This window comes from Arachis stenosperma, chromosome 9, assembly GCF_014773155.1.
Source record: "Arachis stenosperma cultivar V10309 chromosome 9, arast.V10309.gnm1.PFL2, whole genome shotgun sequence".
NCBI lineage: Eukaryota > Viridiplantae > Streptophyta > Magnoliopsida > Fabales > Fabaceae > Arachis > Arachis stenosperma.
In genome coordinates this window covers 61,593,500-61,612,634 of record NC_080385.1, presented here as the reverse complement: position 1 = coordinate 61,612,634, position 19,135 = coordinate 61,593,500, and the positions used below count along the sequence as shown (strand labels likewise).

The window sequence follows — 19,135 nt, the reverse complement described above, 5'->3', positions numbered from 1 at the left end:
TATGCATCTAAGACTTTAGATGCTGCTCAATCTAATTACACCACTACTGAAAAAGAGCTTCTAGCTATTGCTTTTGCTCTGGATAAATTCTGAGCCTATTTACTTGGTACTAAGGTAGTAGTGTACTCAGACCATGCAGCTCTAAAATATTTATTAGCTAAAAAGGAGTCTAAACCAAGGCTAATACGTTGGATGATACTGTTGTAAGAATTTGATCTGGAAATTAAAGATAGGAGTGGTAACCAAAATTTAGTGGCTGACCACTTGAGTGGCCCTGAGCACATTAAAGATGACTCAATTCCTATCAATGATAATTTCCCATTTGATAGCTTATAGGCAGTATCTGATGTAGTTCCTTGGTATGCACCTGTAGCTAATTATCTAGTTAGCCACACTTTTCCTCCCGATTTCACTAAGCATCAGAGAGACAAGCTGAAAAGTGAGTCCAAATACTATGTATGGGATGACCCATATCTATGGAGGTGTGGTGCTGACCATGTAATTAGACGGTGTGTATCTCAATCAGAATTCCAGTCCATTTTAGAGGCCTGCCACTCATCTGAGAGTGGAGGACATTTTGGCCCTCAACGAACTGCTAGAAAAATTTTAGATTGTGGATTCTAGTGGCCTACTTTTTTTAAAGATGCTGCTAACCTTTGTAAATCTTGTCTTCCGTGCCAAAGATTTGGTAATATATCCCAGAGGGATGAAATGCCTCAAACAATTATGCTTTTCTGTGAAATTTTTGATGTTTGGGGCATTGACTTCATGGGTCCATTTCCAAATTCTAATGGCCACCTTTATATACTGTTAGCTGTAGATTATGTTTCTAAATGGGTGGAAGCAATTCCTGCTCGTACTGATGATGCTAACACTGTTGTTTCCTTTGTTAGAAACCATATTATCTGTCGCTTTGGATCACCACGAGCAATCGTGAGCGATCAAGGCACTCACTTTTGTAACAGGAGACTAACAGGTTTACTAAACAGGCATGGGATAATTCATAAAGTATCAATAGCCTATCACCCCCAAACTAATGAGCAAGCAGAGGTGTCTAATAGAGAGATAAAGCACATACTGCAAAAGATAGTCAAGCCTCACAGAAGAGACTGGAGCACCAGCCTCTAAGATGCGCTTTGGGCATATCGGACAGCATATAAGACACCGATTTGAAAGAGTCCTTTCCGCTTGGTTTATGGAAAGGCCTGTCATCTCCCAGTTGAGTTAGAACACAAGGCCTTCTGGTCGGTAAAGGAATGCAACATGGACTATGAGAGAGCCGGAGCTGAACGGAAGTTGCAACTACAAGAATTAGAGAACCTTCGCCTAGAAGCCTATGAAAACTCCAGGCTGTATAAAGAAAATGTGAAGGCTGTGTATGACAAGAACATCAAGAGAAGAGAATTCCAACCTGGGGACTTAGTCCTCCTTTATAACTCCAGAATGCGGCTCATGCCAGGCAAGTTGAGATCCAGATGGGATGGTCCCTATCGAGTAGAGAGGGTGGAACCATACGGAGTCTTTCACTTGAGCCATCCTTCAAGCTCTGAACTTATTAAAGTCAATGGATATCGCTTGAAGTTATTCCATGGCGAAAAGTTGGCGAAAAACTAGGAACTAGAGATCTTCCTCTTGGAAGATCCGCCCACTGCAGAAGACTGAGCTAGTGGAGCGTCTAACTTAAGGACGTTAAAGCAAAGTGCTAGGTGGGAGACAACCCACCATGGTATGATCGTTCCTTTTCCTCTCCTTATTTTTCTTCGTCAATAACTCTTCTCAGTACTAATGCCTATATTTTGCATCTCATCTGAAATTGCATTTTGTATATAAAAAAAGGGATTAAGGCATGCGACGCACCAGCGTCGTTGACGCGCTCGCGTCATAGTGCCTTCGCAACATTGAAGAAAAGAAATAGAGAGTTATGTAGGAGTGTGGCTGGAGGTGTGCCCCTGGCACCATTTGACCCACGCGACCACGTGGATGACACAATCGCGTCATTTGTAAAATGGCCTCCCCACGCGTCCGCGTCAACCACGCGAATGCGTGGCTCTGCAATTCGATGTAAAAGGGTGTATGGCAGTTAGTTACACTGGAGTTGGGCTGAACCTGTGCTAGTCGCACAAGCCCTACCAGGCGAACGCGTGCCCCACGCGTTCGTGCCGGTTTCATAATTTGGCCATCCACGCGACTGCGTCTCCCTAAAATCTGGCAAAACATATTTCACATTGAGAGTAGTGCAAGCGCGAAGCTGCCCTCGTGCCACTAGCGCAAATCATGTCACGCGTCTGCGTGACCAACGCGTCCACATCACCTCATTCAAGAGCTGTCCACGCGACCGTGTGACTTACGCATCCGCGTTGCTTGCGCCGCTCAACTCATTCAAATTTGCCAGATTATCTTATCTTTTCTTACCCCAATCCTAATTTTCCCCCCTTCTTCCTTCTCCCTTCTTCCTCCCTTCTCCTCCCTCTTTCTCACCACCATTATCAAGGTTTTTCTTCTCTTCTTCCCTCCCTACTTTTTCATTTTTCTTCTTATTTACATGTTATCTTTTTCTTTCTCTTATACTTTCCCTATCCATGTTTTCTTTTTCTTTCTTTTTCCTCCTATTGGTGTTGGAGATTTATTTGGGTCATTATTTTTATATGTTGCTTGTGGTTTGTTTAGGACTTATTTAACAGTTATATATTATTTTTATAAGGTTACTTGCATGTTCAATTTAATACTTTCCATACCTTATTTAACATGCATGCTATGTGCTTGTGAAAACGCCCATGTGGAATTGTGCACTATTTTTAGATTTCTTTTAATCAACTACTCTAAATGCTTGCTTTTTACAAAACCCTTTTCTATTTTATTAATTTTTATATAATTGTTATTACAAGCATATTGTTAGTTTGAAAGACTTGGTAATCTAACTTGGACATTGAATGCTTGATCTATGCTACTTATGCCCTTGCTGGCATGCCAATAAACACCTTGCATTTAACTGTTATCACATGCACTTGCTATATTCCCATTGTTGATTTTTCACATGTAGTCATGACCATGTGTTAACATCATTATTCCTTATTGTGCATTGATTACCACCTTTTCCATTCTTTTCCTTGCTATAACCCTTGAAATGTTCATGTCATTATTCGTTCCCTTTCAGGATGGCCACCAAGAAAGGCAAGGAGAAAGCTACTCCCAAATCCACAACAAGGAGAGGAACAAAAAGAGCATTAGTGGCAGATCCATCTTCAACTGTAGTTAAGCCATCAACAAAGCGAATTAAAAGGATTATAAAGGTCGATGACAAGGAAAAAGCCTTCCCAGCAAAGGACACTGCACGATTTCCCAATCGCTACTGTGAGCAGATGTTCTCCATTCTGGCAGCAAGAAATTACAACAACGAACATGTAGAGACCCTCAGTTTTAAAAATATAAATATAAATAAGTTATAATTTATTTTATAAAATTAAAATTCCTTATTTTTAGAAAAATTATTTTTATTATCAGTAATTGAACTAATTTTATAATAATTTGAATTTAATCAAATCCATATTATTATTATTATTATTATTATTATTATTATTATTATTATTATTATTATTATTATTATTATTATTATTATTATTATTATTATTATAAACATTAGATACAATTGTCATGAGTATTATATGTATTATAAATTTATATAGTTTTAAACTCTAGTATTATGTATTCATTATTGTTATTATATTCACTATGTTGTTGTTATTATTATTATTATTATTACGTTTATTATTATTATTATTATTATTATTATTATTATTATTATTATATGATCATCATTGCTATTGTTAGTATTATTATTACTATTATTAATTATAAAAGATGGAAATCAAAGGCGGTTTATATTCTGGATTAAGTTACATATATATATATATTATTATTATTCACTAAAGTTCGTTCCTGTACTATTATTATTATTATTCACTATTTAACCTAATACTTCAATCATTATATATATATTCACTAAGGTTTATCATTATCCTTATGTATATATAATAAAGAAAGCCTAAGGCGGCTTGCTTTCTTAAATTATATATATATATATATATATATATATATATATATATATATGAATACCGTAAGGAAAAAAGAGGGAGAGAAGAGAATAGCGTAACGAAGAAAAAAAAAAGAAATAACGTAAATCCTTTTGAATTTCTGGTTTCGATTTCTTACAATCCGTAACTCCAATCAAAAATCTAATCGGGTAAGAGTATTCGTAACCTTCTCTTCTACACGTTGGCACCATTTTTGATTAGTGGAAGTTGACAATGACGTAGCTCCTCTTTTTTTTGGAGTTTGGCCAACGAGAGTTTTAGGAGGCATAGACGATTCTGGACATTTTCTTCTTCGATAACTCAGTCAGAAAGCTTCTCCGGAGCTTTGAATATTTTGATTCCGTACGAAGGTATGGTTTTGGTTTCTCGTAGTTAATATTTAATGTCACGTGAAAACTTAGGCTAGAAGACCTTAAGATAGGAATGAACTGAGTGAATAATTGATGGTTTGTGTATATGGTATAAAATGTGAGGTTTAGCTGTTGTCAATAATTTGCTGTTGAAGTTGGTCGGTTTGGAAAAAGATTTAATATTGGTATTTGTTTGATTATGAAATAATTTGTTACTGGAAATGATTTGAGTGACTGAGAGGTGTTTGGTTTGATAGTTGGGACCCTTGAAGGGTGGCAGAAATTTGAGTCTTAGAGGAGATAATGCCAAAATTTCTTTAAGAATTGGAGTTTGATTTGGGGTGGTATTTTAAAAAGAAAGAGATTATTATGTGGCTTGTGTATTTGAGACTATTTGTTGACCCTCTGTCGCAAGATGTGACCGGGCACTTTAACTCCCCGGATTCCCCCATGGGCATGCATATAAATATGAATATTGAATATTATTGAGCTTGGAGTTTAACTCCATGGAATACTATATTATTGAGCTTGGAGTTTAACTCCATGGAATACTATACTATTGAGCTTGGAGTGTGACTCCATGGAATATTATATTTGAGCTTGGAGTTTGACTCCATGGAATATTATTGAGCTTGGGGATGCGCGCACAGAGGGACTGTCCAATGGTTAACTACCAGGACTTGTCGGGTTGGCTGTATAACCGACAGATGAGACTCATCAGCCATAGGACAGGCATACATCATATGTATTTGTTTGTTTGCTTGAGTGTGCATTGTTTTGGTTTGCTTAACTGTTTAATTCTGCTTATCCGCTACTTGTTCTACTTGCTGTAAATGCTTCTCTATCTGTGTTTTCCTTGCTTGAACTATATGTGTATGTTTTCTGAGATATTCCTCTTGACGAAGGTGTGAGGAGAGAGGGTTGTTCCACCAGTGATTCGGAGGATTGGAGGCGACAGAAAGTGAAGTATTAAGTTAAAGTTAGATTCAGACCTAGAATACGTTAGATAACTTACCTAACTTTTGGTTTAGTTTATTTTATTTAAGAATGATTTTGAGTGTCGGAGTTCTAGGAATGCCTCTGACTTTCCTGAGACCTTTTATATTAACTATGCGGGCACCTTTACCATACTGAGAACCTCCAGTTCTCATCCCATACTATGTTGTTATTTTTCAGATGCAGGTCGAGAGACACCTCGTTGAGCGCTGGATATCCTTCTTATAAGCGAAGAACTACCTTTTGGACTGTCATATTTTGTTTTAGGCTATGTATATATGTTTATAGAATCTCCGCATGTACATTTTGTGTTTTGTCCCTCCGAGAGGTTGACTTGGAGATACAGGTGTTTATTTTGTAGTTTGAGTTTTATTTTGGGTTGTATATATATATATATATATATATATATATATATATATATATATATATATATATATACAATTATATACTCTGGCCGGCCTTAGCTTCGCAGGTCGAGTTTGGAGCTTGCAATCTGAGTTTTGGAACTCTGATATGTATATATACTTTCAGCTTCCTTTTGATCTTATCTATTCGTTTTATGAATATCCGTGCGAGTGTCACACGATTTTCTATTTATCGTTCTTGTTTAGCTTATTCTTCAAGGCTCTTAGATATAATTTCTTTCAACTATATTTATATGTCTTTTCTTTTAGAGGTCGTATGGTGCGCGAAATTGTGATCACTACAACTCCGCACAACTAACCAGCAAGTGCACTGGGTCGTCCAAGTAATAAACCTTACGCGAGTAAGGGTCGATCCCACGGAGATTGGTGGTATGAAGCAAGCTATGGTCATCTTGTAAATCTCAGTCAGGCAGACTCAAATGGATATGGTGATGAACGAAAATAACATAAAGATAAAGATAGTGATACTTATGTATATCATTGGTGTAAGAGCTTCAGACAAGCGTATGAAGATGCCTTCCCTTCCGTCTCTCTGCTTTCCTACTGCCTTCATCCAATCCTTCTTACTCCTTTCCATGGCAAGCTCGTGTAGGGTTTCACTGTTGTCAGCAGCTACCTCCCATCCGCGCAGTGAAAGCTAATGCACGCACTCTATCACAGTACTGCCAATCACCGGTTTGGTTCCCTCCCCTACCGGAATAGAATCACTCTTTTGCGTCTGTCACTAACGCCCAGTAGGTTACAGGTTTGAAGCACGTCATAGTCATTCAATAATTGAATCCTACTCAGAATACCACAGACAAGGTTAGACCTTCCGGATTCTCTTGAATGCCGCCATCAGTTCTTGCCTATACCACGAAGACTCTGATCTCACGGAATGGTTGGCTCGTTTGTCAGGTGAGCACTCGGTTGTCAGGCGATCAACCATGCATCGTGCAATCAGGAATCCAAGAGATATTCACTAAGCCTCAGATGCTTGTAGAACAAGAATGGTTGTCAGTCACCTTGTTCATGGGTGAGAATGGTGATGGGCGTCAATCATCACCTTCATCATGTTGAAGAACAAGTGATATCTTGGTAAAAGAACAAGCGGAATTGAATGGAAGAACAATAGTAATTGCATTAATACTCGAGGTACAGCAGAGCTCCACACCTTAATCTATGGTGTGTAGAAACTCCACCGTTGAAAATACATAAGAACAAGGTCTAGGCATGGCCGAATGGCCAGCCTCCCAAAGAGGGTTCAATCATAAAAACATGATCAAAAGGCTCTCCCTAATACAATAGTAAAAGGTCCTATATATAGAAAACTAGTAGCCTAGGGTACAGAGATGAGTAAATGACATAAAAATCCACTTCCGGGCCCACTTGGTGTGTGCTTGGGCTGAGCAATGAAGGAATTTCGTGTAGAGACTTTTTCTGGAGTTAAACGCCAGCTTTTATGCCAGTTTGGGCGTTTAACTCCCAATCAGGTGCCAGTTCCGGCGTTTAACGCTGGAATTTCTGTAGGTGACTTTGAACGCCGGTTTGGGCCATCAAATCTTGGGCAAAGTATGGACTATCATATATTGCTGGAAAGCCCAGGATGTCTACTTTCCAACGCCGTTGAGAGCGCGCCGATTGGGCTTCTGTAGCTCAAGAAAATCCACTTCGAGTGCAGGGAGGTCAGAATCCAACAGCATCTGCAGTCCTTTTCAGTCTCTGAATCAGATTTTTGCTCAGGTCCCTCAATTTCAGCCAGAAAATACCTGAAATCACAGAAAAACACACAAACTCATAGTAAAGTCCAGAAAAGTGAATTTTAACTAAAAACTAATAAAAATATACTAAGAACTCAACTAAAACTACTAAAAACATATTAAAAATAATGCCAAAAAGCGTATAAATTATCCGCTCATCACAACACCAAACTTAAATTGTTGCTTGTCCTCAAGCAACTGAAAATCAAATAAGATAAAAAGAAGAGAATATACTATAGACTCCAAATTATCAATGAAACTTAGCTCCAAATTAGATGAGCGGGACTAATAGCTTTTTGCCTCCGAACAGTTTTGGCATCTCACTCTATCCTTTGAAATTCAGAATGATTGGCTTCTTTAGGAACTCAGAATCCAGATAGTGTTATTGATTCTCCTAGTTAAGTATGATGATTCTTGAACACAGCTACTTATTGAGTCTTGGCCGTGGCCCAAAGCACTCTGTCTTCCAGTATTACCACCGGATACATACATGCCACAGACACATAATTGGGTGAACCTTTTCAGATTGTGACTCAGCTTTGCTAAAGTCCCCAATTAGAGGTGTCCAGGGTTCTTAAGCACACTCTTTTTGCCTTGGATCACAACTTTATTTCTTTCTTTTTCTTTCTTTTTCTTTTTCTCCCCCTTTTTTTCGTTTTCTTCTTTTTTTTTTTTTTTTGTGTTCACTGCTTTTTCTTGCTTCAAGAATCATTTTTATGATTTTTCAGATCCTCAGTAACATGTCTCCTTTTTCATCATTCTTTCAAGAGCCAACAATTTTAACATTCATGAACCACAAATTCAAAAGACATATGCACTGTTCAAGCATACATTCAGAAAACAAAAAGTATTGTCACCACATCAAACTAATTAAGCTAGTTTTAAAGATGAATTTGAAATCCTGTACTTCTTGTTCTTTTGTAATAAAAACAGTTTTCATTTAAGAAAGGTGATGGATTTCATAAGACATTCATAACTTTAAGGCATAGACACTAAGACACTAATGATCATAAGACACAAACATGGATAAACATAAAGCATAATTTTCGAAAAACAAGAAAATAAAGAACAAGGAGATTAAAGAACGGGTCCACCTTAATGATGGCGGCTTGTTCTTCCTCTTGAAGGTCTTATGGAGTGCTTGAGCTCCTCAGTGTCTCTTCCTTGTCTTTGTTGCTCCTCTCTCATGATTCTTTGATCTTTTCTAATTTCATGGAGGAGGATGGCATGTGCTTCACCCTTAGTTGTCCCATGTTGGAACTTAATTCTCCTAGGGAGGTGTTCAGTTGCTCCCAATAGTCTTGTGGAGGAAAGTGTATCCCTTGAGGTATCTCAGGGATCTCATGATGAGAGGGGTCTCTTGTTTGCTCCATCTTCTTCTTAGTGATGGGCTTGAGGTCATGCCTTCTCAGTTGAACCGGCTTTGGATGCCATAAATGGTTATGGAAAAACAAAAAGCAATGCTTTTACCACACCAAACTTAAAAGGTTTGCTCGTCCTTGAGCAAAAGAAGAAAGAAGAGAGTAGAAGAAGAAGAAATGGAGGAGAGGGAGATGGCCTTGTGGTTCGGCCAAAAGGGGAAGAAGTAGTGGTTTGAATTTGGATGGTGAGGTAAGTGGGGTTTTATGGAGGTGAGTGGTGAAGAGAAAGATGGGATTTGATAGGTGAGGGGTTTGTGGGGATCCTGTGGGGTCCACAGATCCTTAGGTGTCAAGGAAAAGTCATCCCTGCACCAAATGGCACTCAAAATCACGTTTTGAGCCATTTCTGGCGTTAAACGCCGGGCTGATGCCCATTCCTGGCGTTTAACGCCAGGTCTTAGCCCTTTTCTGGCGTTTAACGCCAGTCTGGTGCCCCTTTCTGGCGTTAAACGCCCAGAATGGTGCCAGACTGGGCGTTAAACGCCCAACTGCTAGGCTTACTGGCGTTTGAACGCCAGCAGCATCTTCCTCCAGGGTGTGCTGTTTTTCTTCCTGTTTTTCATTCTGTTTTTGCTTTTTCAATGGATTTTGTGACTTCTTATGATCATCAACCTACAAAAAACATAAAATAACAAAAGAAATTATATAAAATATAATCATTGGGTTGCCTCCCAACAAGCGCTTCTTTAATGTCAGTAGCTTGACAGAGGGCTCTCATGGAGCCTCACAGATACTTAGAGCAATGTTGGAACCTCCCAACACCAAACTTAGAGTTTGGATGTGGGGGTTCAACACCAAACTTAGAGTTTGGCTTTGGCCTCCCAACACCAAACTTAGAGTTTGACTATGGGGGCTCTGTTTGTCTCTGATTCGAGAGAAGCTCTTCATGCTTCCTCTCCATGGTGACAGAGGGGTATCCTTGAGCCTTAAACACATAGGATTTTTCATTCACTTGAATGATCAGTTCACCTCCATCAACATCAATCACAGCCTTTGCTGTGGCTAGGAAGGGTCTGCCAAGGATGATGGATTCATCCATGCACTTCCCAGTCTCTAGGACTATGAAATCAGTAGGGATGTAATGGTCTTCAATCTTAACCAAAACATTCTCTACAAGTCCATGAGCTTGTTTTCTTGAGTTGTCTGCCATCTCTAGTGAGATTTTTGCAGCTTGTACCTCAAAGATCCTTAGCTTCTCCATTACTGAGAGAGGCATGAGGTTTACACTTGACCCCAAGTCACACAGAGCCTTCTTGAAGGTCATGGTGCCTATGGTACAAGGTATGGAAAACTTCCCAGGATCTTGTCTCTTTTGAGGTAATTTCTGCCTAGACAAGTCATCCAGTTCTTTGGTGAGCAAAGGAGGTTCATCCTCCCAAGTCTCATTTCCAAATAACTTGTCATTTAGCTTCATGATTGCTCCAAGGTATTTAGCAACTTGCTTTTCAGTGACATACTCATCCTCTTCAGAGGAAGAATACTCATCAGAGCTCATGAAGGGCAGAAGTAAGTCCAATGGAATCTCTATGGTCTCATTTTGAGCCTCAGATTCCCATGGTTCCTCACTGGGGAACTCATTGGAGGCTAGTGCACGCCCATTGAGGTCTTCCTCAGTGGCGTTCACTTCCTCCCCTTCCTCTCCAAATTCGGCCATATTGATGGCTTTGCACTCTCCTTTTGGATTTTCTTCTGTGTTGCTTGGGAGAGTACTTGGAGGGAGTTCAGTAACTTTCTTGCTCAGCTGTCCCACTTGTCCTTCCAAATTCCTAATGGAGGACCTTGTTTCATTCATGAAACTTTGAGTGGTTTTAATTAGATCAGAGACCATGGTTGCTAAGTCAGAGGGGTTCTGCTTAGGATTCTCTGTCTGTTGCTGAGAAGATGATGGAAAAGGTTTGCCAGTGCTAAACCTGTTTCTTCCACCATTATTATTGAAACCTTGTTGAGGTCTCTCTTGATTCTTCCATGAGAGATTTGGGTGATTTCTCCATGAAGAATTATAGGTGTTACCATAGGGTTCTCCTAGGTAATTCACCTCTTCCATTGAAGGGTTCTCAGGATCATAAGCTTCTTCCTCAGGTGAAGCATCCTTAGTACTGTTTGGTGCATTTCGCATTCCAGACAGACTTTGAGAAATCAAATTGACTTGTTGAGTCAATATTTTATTCTGAGCCAAAATGGCGTTCAGAGTGTCAATCTCAAGAACTCCTTTCTTCTGATTAGTCCCATTATTCACAGGATTCCTTTCAGAAGTGTACATGAATTGGTTATTTGCAACCATTTCAATTAGCTCTTGAGCCTCTGTAGGCGTCTTCTTCAGATGAAGAGATCCTCCAGCAGAGCTATCCAAAGACATCTTGGACAGTTCAGAGAGACCATCATAGAAAATACCTATGATGCTCCATTCAGAAAGCATGTCAGAAGGACATTTTCTGATTAATTGTTTGTATCTTTCCCAAGCTTCATAGAGGGATTCACCATCCTTCTGTCTGAAGGTTTGGACTTCCACTCTAAGCTTACTCCATCTTTGGGGTGGAAAGAACTTTGCCAAGAAGGCATTGACTAGCTTTTCCCAAGAGTCCAGGCTTTCTTTAGGTTGAGAGTCCAACCATATTCTAGCTCTGTCTCTTATAGCAAAAGGGAATAGCATCAGTCTATAGACCTCAGGGTCAACCCCATTAGTCTTGACTGTGTCACAGATTTGCAAGAATTCAGCTAAAAACTGATGAGGATCTTCCATTGGAAGTCCATGGAACTTGCAATTCTGTTGCATTAGAGAAACTAATTGAGGCTTAAGCTCAAAGTTGTTTGCTCCAATGGCAGGGATAGAGATGCTTCTCCCATAAAAATCAGGAGTAGGTGCAGTAAAGTCACCCAGCACCTTCCTTGCATTGTTTGCATTATTGTTGTTTTCGGCTGCCATGTGTTCTTCTTCTTTGAAGAATTCGGTCAGGTCCTCTAAAGAGAGTTGTGCTTTGGCTTCTCTTAGCTTTCTCTTCAAGGTCCTTTCGGGTTCAGGGTCAGCTTCAACAAGAATGCCTTTGTCTCTGCTCCTGCTCATATGAAAGAGAAGAGAACAAGAAAATGTGGAATCCTCTATGTCACAGTATAGAGATTCCTGAAGTGTCAGAGGAAAAGAGAAATAGAAAGAAGAAGGAGAAGAAAAATTCGAACTTTACTTAGATAAGGTTCGAATTGTGCATTGAGAAGGAGTGGTACTCCATAAAATAGAAGGATGTGAGAAGGAGGGAAGAAGATTTTCGAAAATTAATTAAAATATTTTGAAAACATTTTTGAAAAACACTAATTGATTTTCAAAAATAAGAGTGGAAAAGAAATCTAGTGATTTTTGAAAAAGATTTTGAAATTAAAAATTAAAAAAGATTTGATTGAAAACTATTTTGAAAAAGATGTGGTTAAGAAGATATGATTGGTTTTAAAAAGATGTGATTGAAAAGATATGATTTGAAAACAATTTTAAAAAAAGATATGATTTGAAAACAATTTTAAAAGATATGATTTGAAAACAATTTTAAAAAGATTTGATTTTAAAAATTAATGACTTGCCTAACAAGAAAAGATATGATTCAAACATAAAACCTTCCTCAACAGAAAAGGCAAAAAATGTTCAATCAAATCATTAATTGTTAGTAAGTATCTTTGAAAAAAGGAAAGAAATTGATTTTGAAAACATTTGATTGAAAAGATATGATTTGAAAAAGATTTGATTTTGAAAAACTTTGAAAAATTGATTTTGAAAACAAAATCTTCCCCCTTTGCCATCCTGGCGTTAAACGCCCAGAATGGTGCACATTCTGGCGTTTAACGCCCAAACTACTACCCTTCTGGGCGTTAAACGCCCAGCCAGGCACCCTGGCTGGCGTTTAAACACCAGTCTGCCTTCTTCACTGGGCATTTTCGAATGCTCAGCTTTTTCTGTGTGATTCCTCTGCAGTATGTTCTGAATCTTCAATTCTCTGTATTATTGACTTGAAAAGACACAAATTAAAAATATTTTTGGATTTTTAAATAATTAAAATGCAACAAGAACCAAATAACTATGCATGCAAGACACCAAACTTAGTAGTTTGTATACTACTGACACTAACAAGATGAGAATGCATATGAGAAACAACAAAACACTCAAGTCAATAGAATGCAAAGATCAAAACAAGGAAATCATCAAGAACAACTTGAAGATTAATTAAGACTCATGCATAAATTCGAAAAATGCAAGAAGAACAGAAACATGCAATTGACACCAAACTTAAGATGAGACTCTAGACTCAAACAAGAAATATTTTTGGATTTTATGATTTTGTAATTTTTTTGGCTTTTTTCGAAAATTAAGTGAAAAGGAAAATAAAGGTATCAAAGTTCTTAATGAGAATTCCAGGAATCATGCAATGTTAGTCTAAAGCTTTAGTCTAAAGGAATTAGACATAGCTAGCTAAGCTTCAGCAAGACATTGCATTCAAGAGCTAAATTGATGATGATCAATCAGCTTTGGTGATGATAAGAACATCACCTTGAAACACTAGAATTCACTCTTAAGAACTCTGAAGAAAAATAATGCCTAATCTAAGCAACAAGATGAACCGTCAGTTGTCCATACACAAGAACAATCCCCGGCAACGGCGCCAAAAACTTGGTGCGCGAAATTGTGATCACTACAACTCCGCACAACTAACCAGCAAGTGCACTGGGTCGTCCAAGTAATAAACCTTACGCGAGTAAGGGTCGATCCCACGGAGATTGGTGGTATGAAGCAAGCTATGGTCATCTTGTAAATCTCAGTCAGACAGACTCAAATGGATATGGTGATGAACGAAAATAACATAAAGATAAAGATAGTGATACTTATGTATATCATTGGTGTAAGAGCTTCAGACAAGCGTATGAAGATGCCTTCCCTTCCGTCTCTCTGCTTTCCTACTGCCTTCATCCAATCCTTCTTACTCCTTTCCATGGCAAGCTCGTGTAGGGTTTCACTGTTGTCAGCAGCTACCTCCCATCCGCGCAGTGAAAGCTAATGCACGCACTCTATCACAGTACTGCCAATCACCGGTTTGGTTCCCTCCCCTACCGGAATAGAATCACTCTTTTGCGTCTGTCACTAACGCCCAGTAGGTTACAGGTTTGAAGCACGTCACAGTCATTCAATAATTGAATCCTACTCAGAATACCACAGACAAGGTTAGACCTTCCGGATTCTCTTGAATGCCGCCATCAGTTCTTGCCTATACCACGAAGACTCTGATCTCACGGAATGGTTGGCTCGTTTGTCAGGCGAGCACTCGGTTGTCAGGCGATCAACCATGCATCGTGCAATCAGGAATCCAAGAGATATTCACTAAGCCTCAGATGCTTGTAGAACAAGAATGGTTGTCAGTCACCTTGTTCATGGGTGAGAATGGTGATGGGCGTCAATCATCACCTTCATCATGTTGAAGAACAAGTGATATCTTGGTAAAAGAACAAGCGGAATTGAATGGAAGAACAATAGTAATTGCATTAATACTCGAGGTACAGCAGAGCTCCACACCTTAATCTATGGTGTGTAGAAACTCCACCGTTGAAAATACATAAGAACAAGGTCTAGGCATGGCCGAATGGCCAGCCTCCCAAAGAGGGTTCAATCATAAAAACATGATCAAAAGGCTCTCCCTAATACAATAGTAAAAGGTCCTATATATAGAAAACTAGTAGCCTAGGGTGTACAGAGATGAGTAAATGACATAAAAATCCACTTCCGGGCCCACTTGGTGTGTGCTTGGGCTGAGCAATGAAGGAATTTCGTGTAGAGACTTTTTCTGGAGTTAAACGCCAGCTTTTATGCCAGTTTGGGCGTTTAACTCCCAATCAGGTGCCAGTTCCGGCGTTTAACGCTGGAATTTCTGTAGGTGACTTTGAACGCCGGTTTGGGCCATCAAATCTTGGGCAAAGTATGGACTATCATATATTGCTGGAAAGCCCAGGATGTCTACTTTCCAACGCCGTTGAGAGCGCGCCAATTGGGCTTCTGTAGCTCAAGAAAATCCACTTCGAGTGCAGGGAGGTCAGAATCCAACAGCATCTGCAGTCCTTTTCAGTCTCTGAATCAGATTTTTGCTCAGGTCCCTCAATTTCAGCCAGAAAATACCTGAAATCACAGAAAAACACACAAACTCATAGTAAAGTCCAGAAAAGTGAATTTTAACTAAAAACTAATAAAAATATACTAAGAACTCAACTAAAACTACTAAAAACATATTAAAAACAATGCCAAAAAGCGTATAAATTATCCGCTCATCATCGTAATACCTCGCCACCTCTGCTTTACGACTTAAGCGTAAAACTCTGTGTGGTAGGGTGTTACATGAACACCTTCTTATCCTCCCGCTTCGTATTGCCAAATTTGTTGAGCCGCGACAGGTTAATCTTTCTTGGGTAGTTGAGTTCTACTCTAATTTCCACTTGCTAACCCTGCAGTCTATTTATATTCGTCAAAAGCAAGTCCCCATTACAGAAGAGGCCATTCAGCGAGCCTTAGATCTTCCCCCTGCTTCAGAAGGACTGGACGCATTTCAAAAAGCCGCACTCAAGCACCAAACGTACAAATTTGACTGGGACACTGTTCTCAGAGTTATCGCACAACCTGGCAGCAGATGGATTTTTGGATACCATCATTCCCGTCCTAAGGGAATATCGGTGGTGCACGAAATTGTGATTCATTCTTTTCACAACTCAACAGTCCCCGGTAATGGCTCCAAATACTTGGTTCTCAATATCGTGGTCTAAACATAATTTCACAACTTCCCACAACTAACCAACAAGTGCACTAGGTCGTCCAAGTAATAAACCTTACGCGAGTAAGGGTCGATCCCACGGAGATTGTTGGTATGAAGCAAGCTATGGTCATCTTGTAAATCTCAGTCAGGCAGATTCAAATGGTTATGGATGATTTATGAATAAAACATAAAACAAGGATAGAGATACTTATGTAATTCATTGGTGAGAATTTCAGATAAGCGTATGGAGATGCTTTGTCCCTTCCGTCTCTCTGCTTTCCTACTGTCTTCATCCAATCCTTCTTACTCCTTTCCATGGCAAGCTGTATGTTGGGCATCACCATTGTCAGTGGCTACAGTCCCGTCCTCTCAGTGAAAATATTCAACGCACCCTGTCACGGCACGGCTAATCATCTGTCGGTTCTCAATCAGGTTGGAATAGAATCCATTGATTCTTTTGCGTCTGTCACTAACGCCCAGCCTTCAGGAGTTTGAAGCTCGTCACAGTCATTCAATCATTGAATCCTACTCAGAATACCACAGACAAGGGTTAGACCTTCCGGATTCTCTTGAATGTCGCCATCAATTCTAGCTTATACAACGAAGATTCTGGTAAAGGGATCCAAGAGATATCCACTCAATCTAAGGTAGAACGGAGGTGGCTGTCAGGCACACGTTCATAGGTGAGAATGATGATGAGTGTCACGGATCATCACATTCATCAAGTTGAAGAACAAGTGATATCTTAGAACAAGAACAAGCTGAATTGAATAGAAGAACAATAGTAATTGCATTAATACTCGAGGTACAGCAGAGCTCCACACCTTAATCTATGGTGTGTAGAAACTCCACCGTTGAAAATACATAAGAACAAGGTCTAGGCATGGCCGAATGGCCAGCCTCCCAAAGACGGTTCAATCATAAAAACATGATCAAAAGATTTAAAGTGATCAAAAGATGAAAATACAATAGTAAAAGGTCCTATTTGTAGAGAACTAGTAGCCTAGGGTTTACAGAAATGAGTAAATGACATAAAAATTCACTTCCGGGCCCACTTGGTGTGTGCTTGGGCTGAGCATTGAAGCTTTCATGTTTAGAGACTTTTCTTGGAGTTAAACGCCAGCTTTTGTGCCAGTTTGGGCGTTTAACTCCCATTCTTGTGCCAGTTCCGGGGTTTAACGCCGGGCATTCTTGAGCTGATTTGGAACGCCGGTTTGGGCCATCAAATCTCGAGCAAACTATGGATTATTATACATTGCTGGAAAGCCCAGGATGTCTACTTTCCAACGCCGTTAAGAGCGCGCCAATTTGGCTTCTGTAGCTCCAACAGGGGGGTCAGAATCCAACAACATCTGCAGTCCTTTTCAGTCTCTGAATCAGATTTTTGCTCAGGTCCCTCAATTTCAGCCAGAAAATACCTGAAATCACAGAAAAACACACAAACTCATAGTAAAGTCCAGAAAAGTGAATTTTAACTAAAAACTAATAAAATTATATTAAAAACTAACTAAAGCATACTAAAAACATACTAAAAACAATGCCAAAAAGCGTACAAATTATCCGCTCATCATAACACCAAACTTAAATTGTTGCATGTCCTCAAGCAACTGAAAATCAAATAAGATAAAAAGAAGAGAATATGCAATGAACTCCAAAAACATCTATGAAGATCAGTATTAATTAGATGAGCGGGGCTTTTAGCTTTTTGCCTCTGAACAGTGTTGGCATCTCACTTTATCCTTTGAAATTCAGAATGATTGGCTTCTATAGGAACTCAGAATCTAGATAGTGTTATTGATTCTCTTAGTTAAGTATGATGATTCTTGAACACAGCTACTTTATGAGTCTTGGCCGTGGCCCAAAACACTCTGTCTTCTAGTATTACCACCGGATACATACATGCCACAAACACATAATTGGGTGAACCTTTTCAGATTGTGACTCAGCTTTGCTAGAGTCCCCAACTAGAGGTGTCCAGGGTTCTTAAGCACACTCTTTTTGCCTTGGATCACAACTTTATTATTTTTTTTTCTTTTTCTCTTTTTTTCGTTTTTCTCCTTTTTCTTTGTATTCACTGCTTTTTCTTGCTTCAAGAATCATTTTTATGATTTTTCAGATCCTCAGTAACATGTCTCCTTCTTCATCATTCTTTCAAGAGCCAACCATTCATGAACAACAAATTCAAAAGACATATGCACTGTTTAAGCATACATTCAGAAAACAAAAGTATTGCCACCACATCAAAATAATTAATCTGTTATAAAATTTAAAATTCATGCAATTCTTCTCTTTTTCAATTAAGAACATTTTTCATTTAAGAAAGGTGATGGATTCATAGGACATTCATAACTTTAAGGCATAGACACTAAGACACTAATGATCACAAGACACAAACATAGGTAAACATAAGCATAATTTTCAAAAAATAAGGAACAAGGAGATTAAAGAACGGGTCCACCTTAGTGATGGCGGCTTGTTCTTCCTCTTGAAGATCTTATGGAGTGCTTGAGCTCCTCAATGTCTCTTCCTTGCCTTTGATGCTCCTCTCTCATGATTCTTTGATCTTCTCTAATTTCATGGAGGAGGATGGAATGTTCTTGGTGCTCCACCCTTAGTTGTCCCATGTTAGAACTCAATTCTCCTAGGGAGGTGTTGATTTGCTCCCAATAGTTTTGTGGAGGAAAGTACATCCCTTGAGGTACTTCAGGGATTTCATGATGAGTGGGATCTCTTGTTTGCTCCATCTTTTTCTTAGTGATGGGCTTGTCCTCATCAATGAGGGTGTCTCCCTCAATGTCAATTCCAACTGAATAACAGAGGTGACAAATGAGATGAGGAAAGGCTAACCTTGCCAAGGTAGGGGACTTGTCCGCCACCTTATAAAGTTCTTGGGCTATAACCTCATGAACTTCTACTTCCTCTCCAATCATGATGCTGTGAATCATGATGGCCCGGTCTATAGTAACTTCAGACCGGTTGCTAGTGGGAATGATTGAGCGTTGGATAAACTCCAACCATCCCCTAGCCACGGGCTTGAGGTCATGCCTTCTTAGTTGAACCAGCTTCCCACTTGAATCTCTCTTTCATTGAGCGCCCTCTTCACAAATGTCTATGAGGACTTGGTCCAACCTTTTATCAAAGTTGACCCTTCTAGTGTAAGGGTGTTCATCTCCTTGCATCATGGGCAAGTTGAATGCCAACCTTACATTTTCCGGACTAAAATCTAAGTATTTCCCCCGAACCATTGTAAGCCAATTCTTTGGGTCCGGGTTCACACTTTGATCATGGTTCTTGGTGATCTATGCATTGGCATAGAACTCTTGAACCATTAAGATTTTGACTT

General features: G+C 39.3%; 1 protein-coding gene and 1 non-coding gene across 2 annotated transcripts; both read left to right on the top strand.

The window, feature by feature from the left end:
• Positions 1-1,263: 1,263 nt before the first annotated feature.
• On the top strand, positions 1,264-1,614 carry LOC130949556 (uncharacterized). Its single transcript, XM_057878239.1, has one exon. It carries the CDS (start codon positions 1,264-1,266, stop codon positions 1,612-1,614), a length of 351 nt encoding a protein of 116 aa, XP_057734222.1.
• A 9,818-nt stretch (positions 1,615-11,432) lies between these two features.
• Positions 11,433-11,540, top strand: LOC130952763 (small nucleolar RNA R71). The gene has a single exon (XR_009074940.1). It is a non-coding gene; the product is annotated as a small nucleolar RNA R71 (small nucleolar RNA).
• The last annotated feature ends 7,595 nt before the right edge of the window (positions 11,541-19,135 follow it).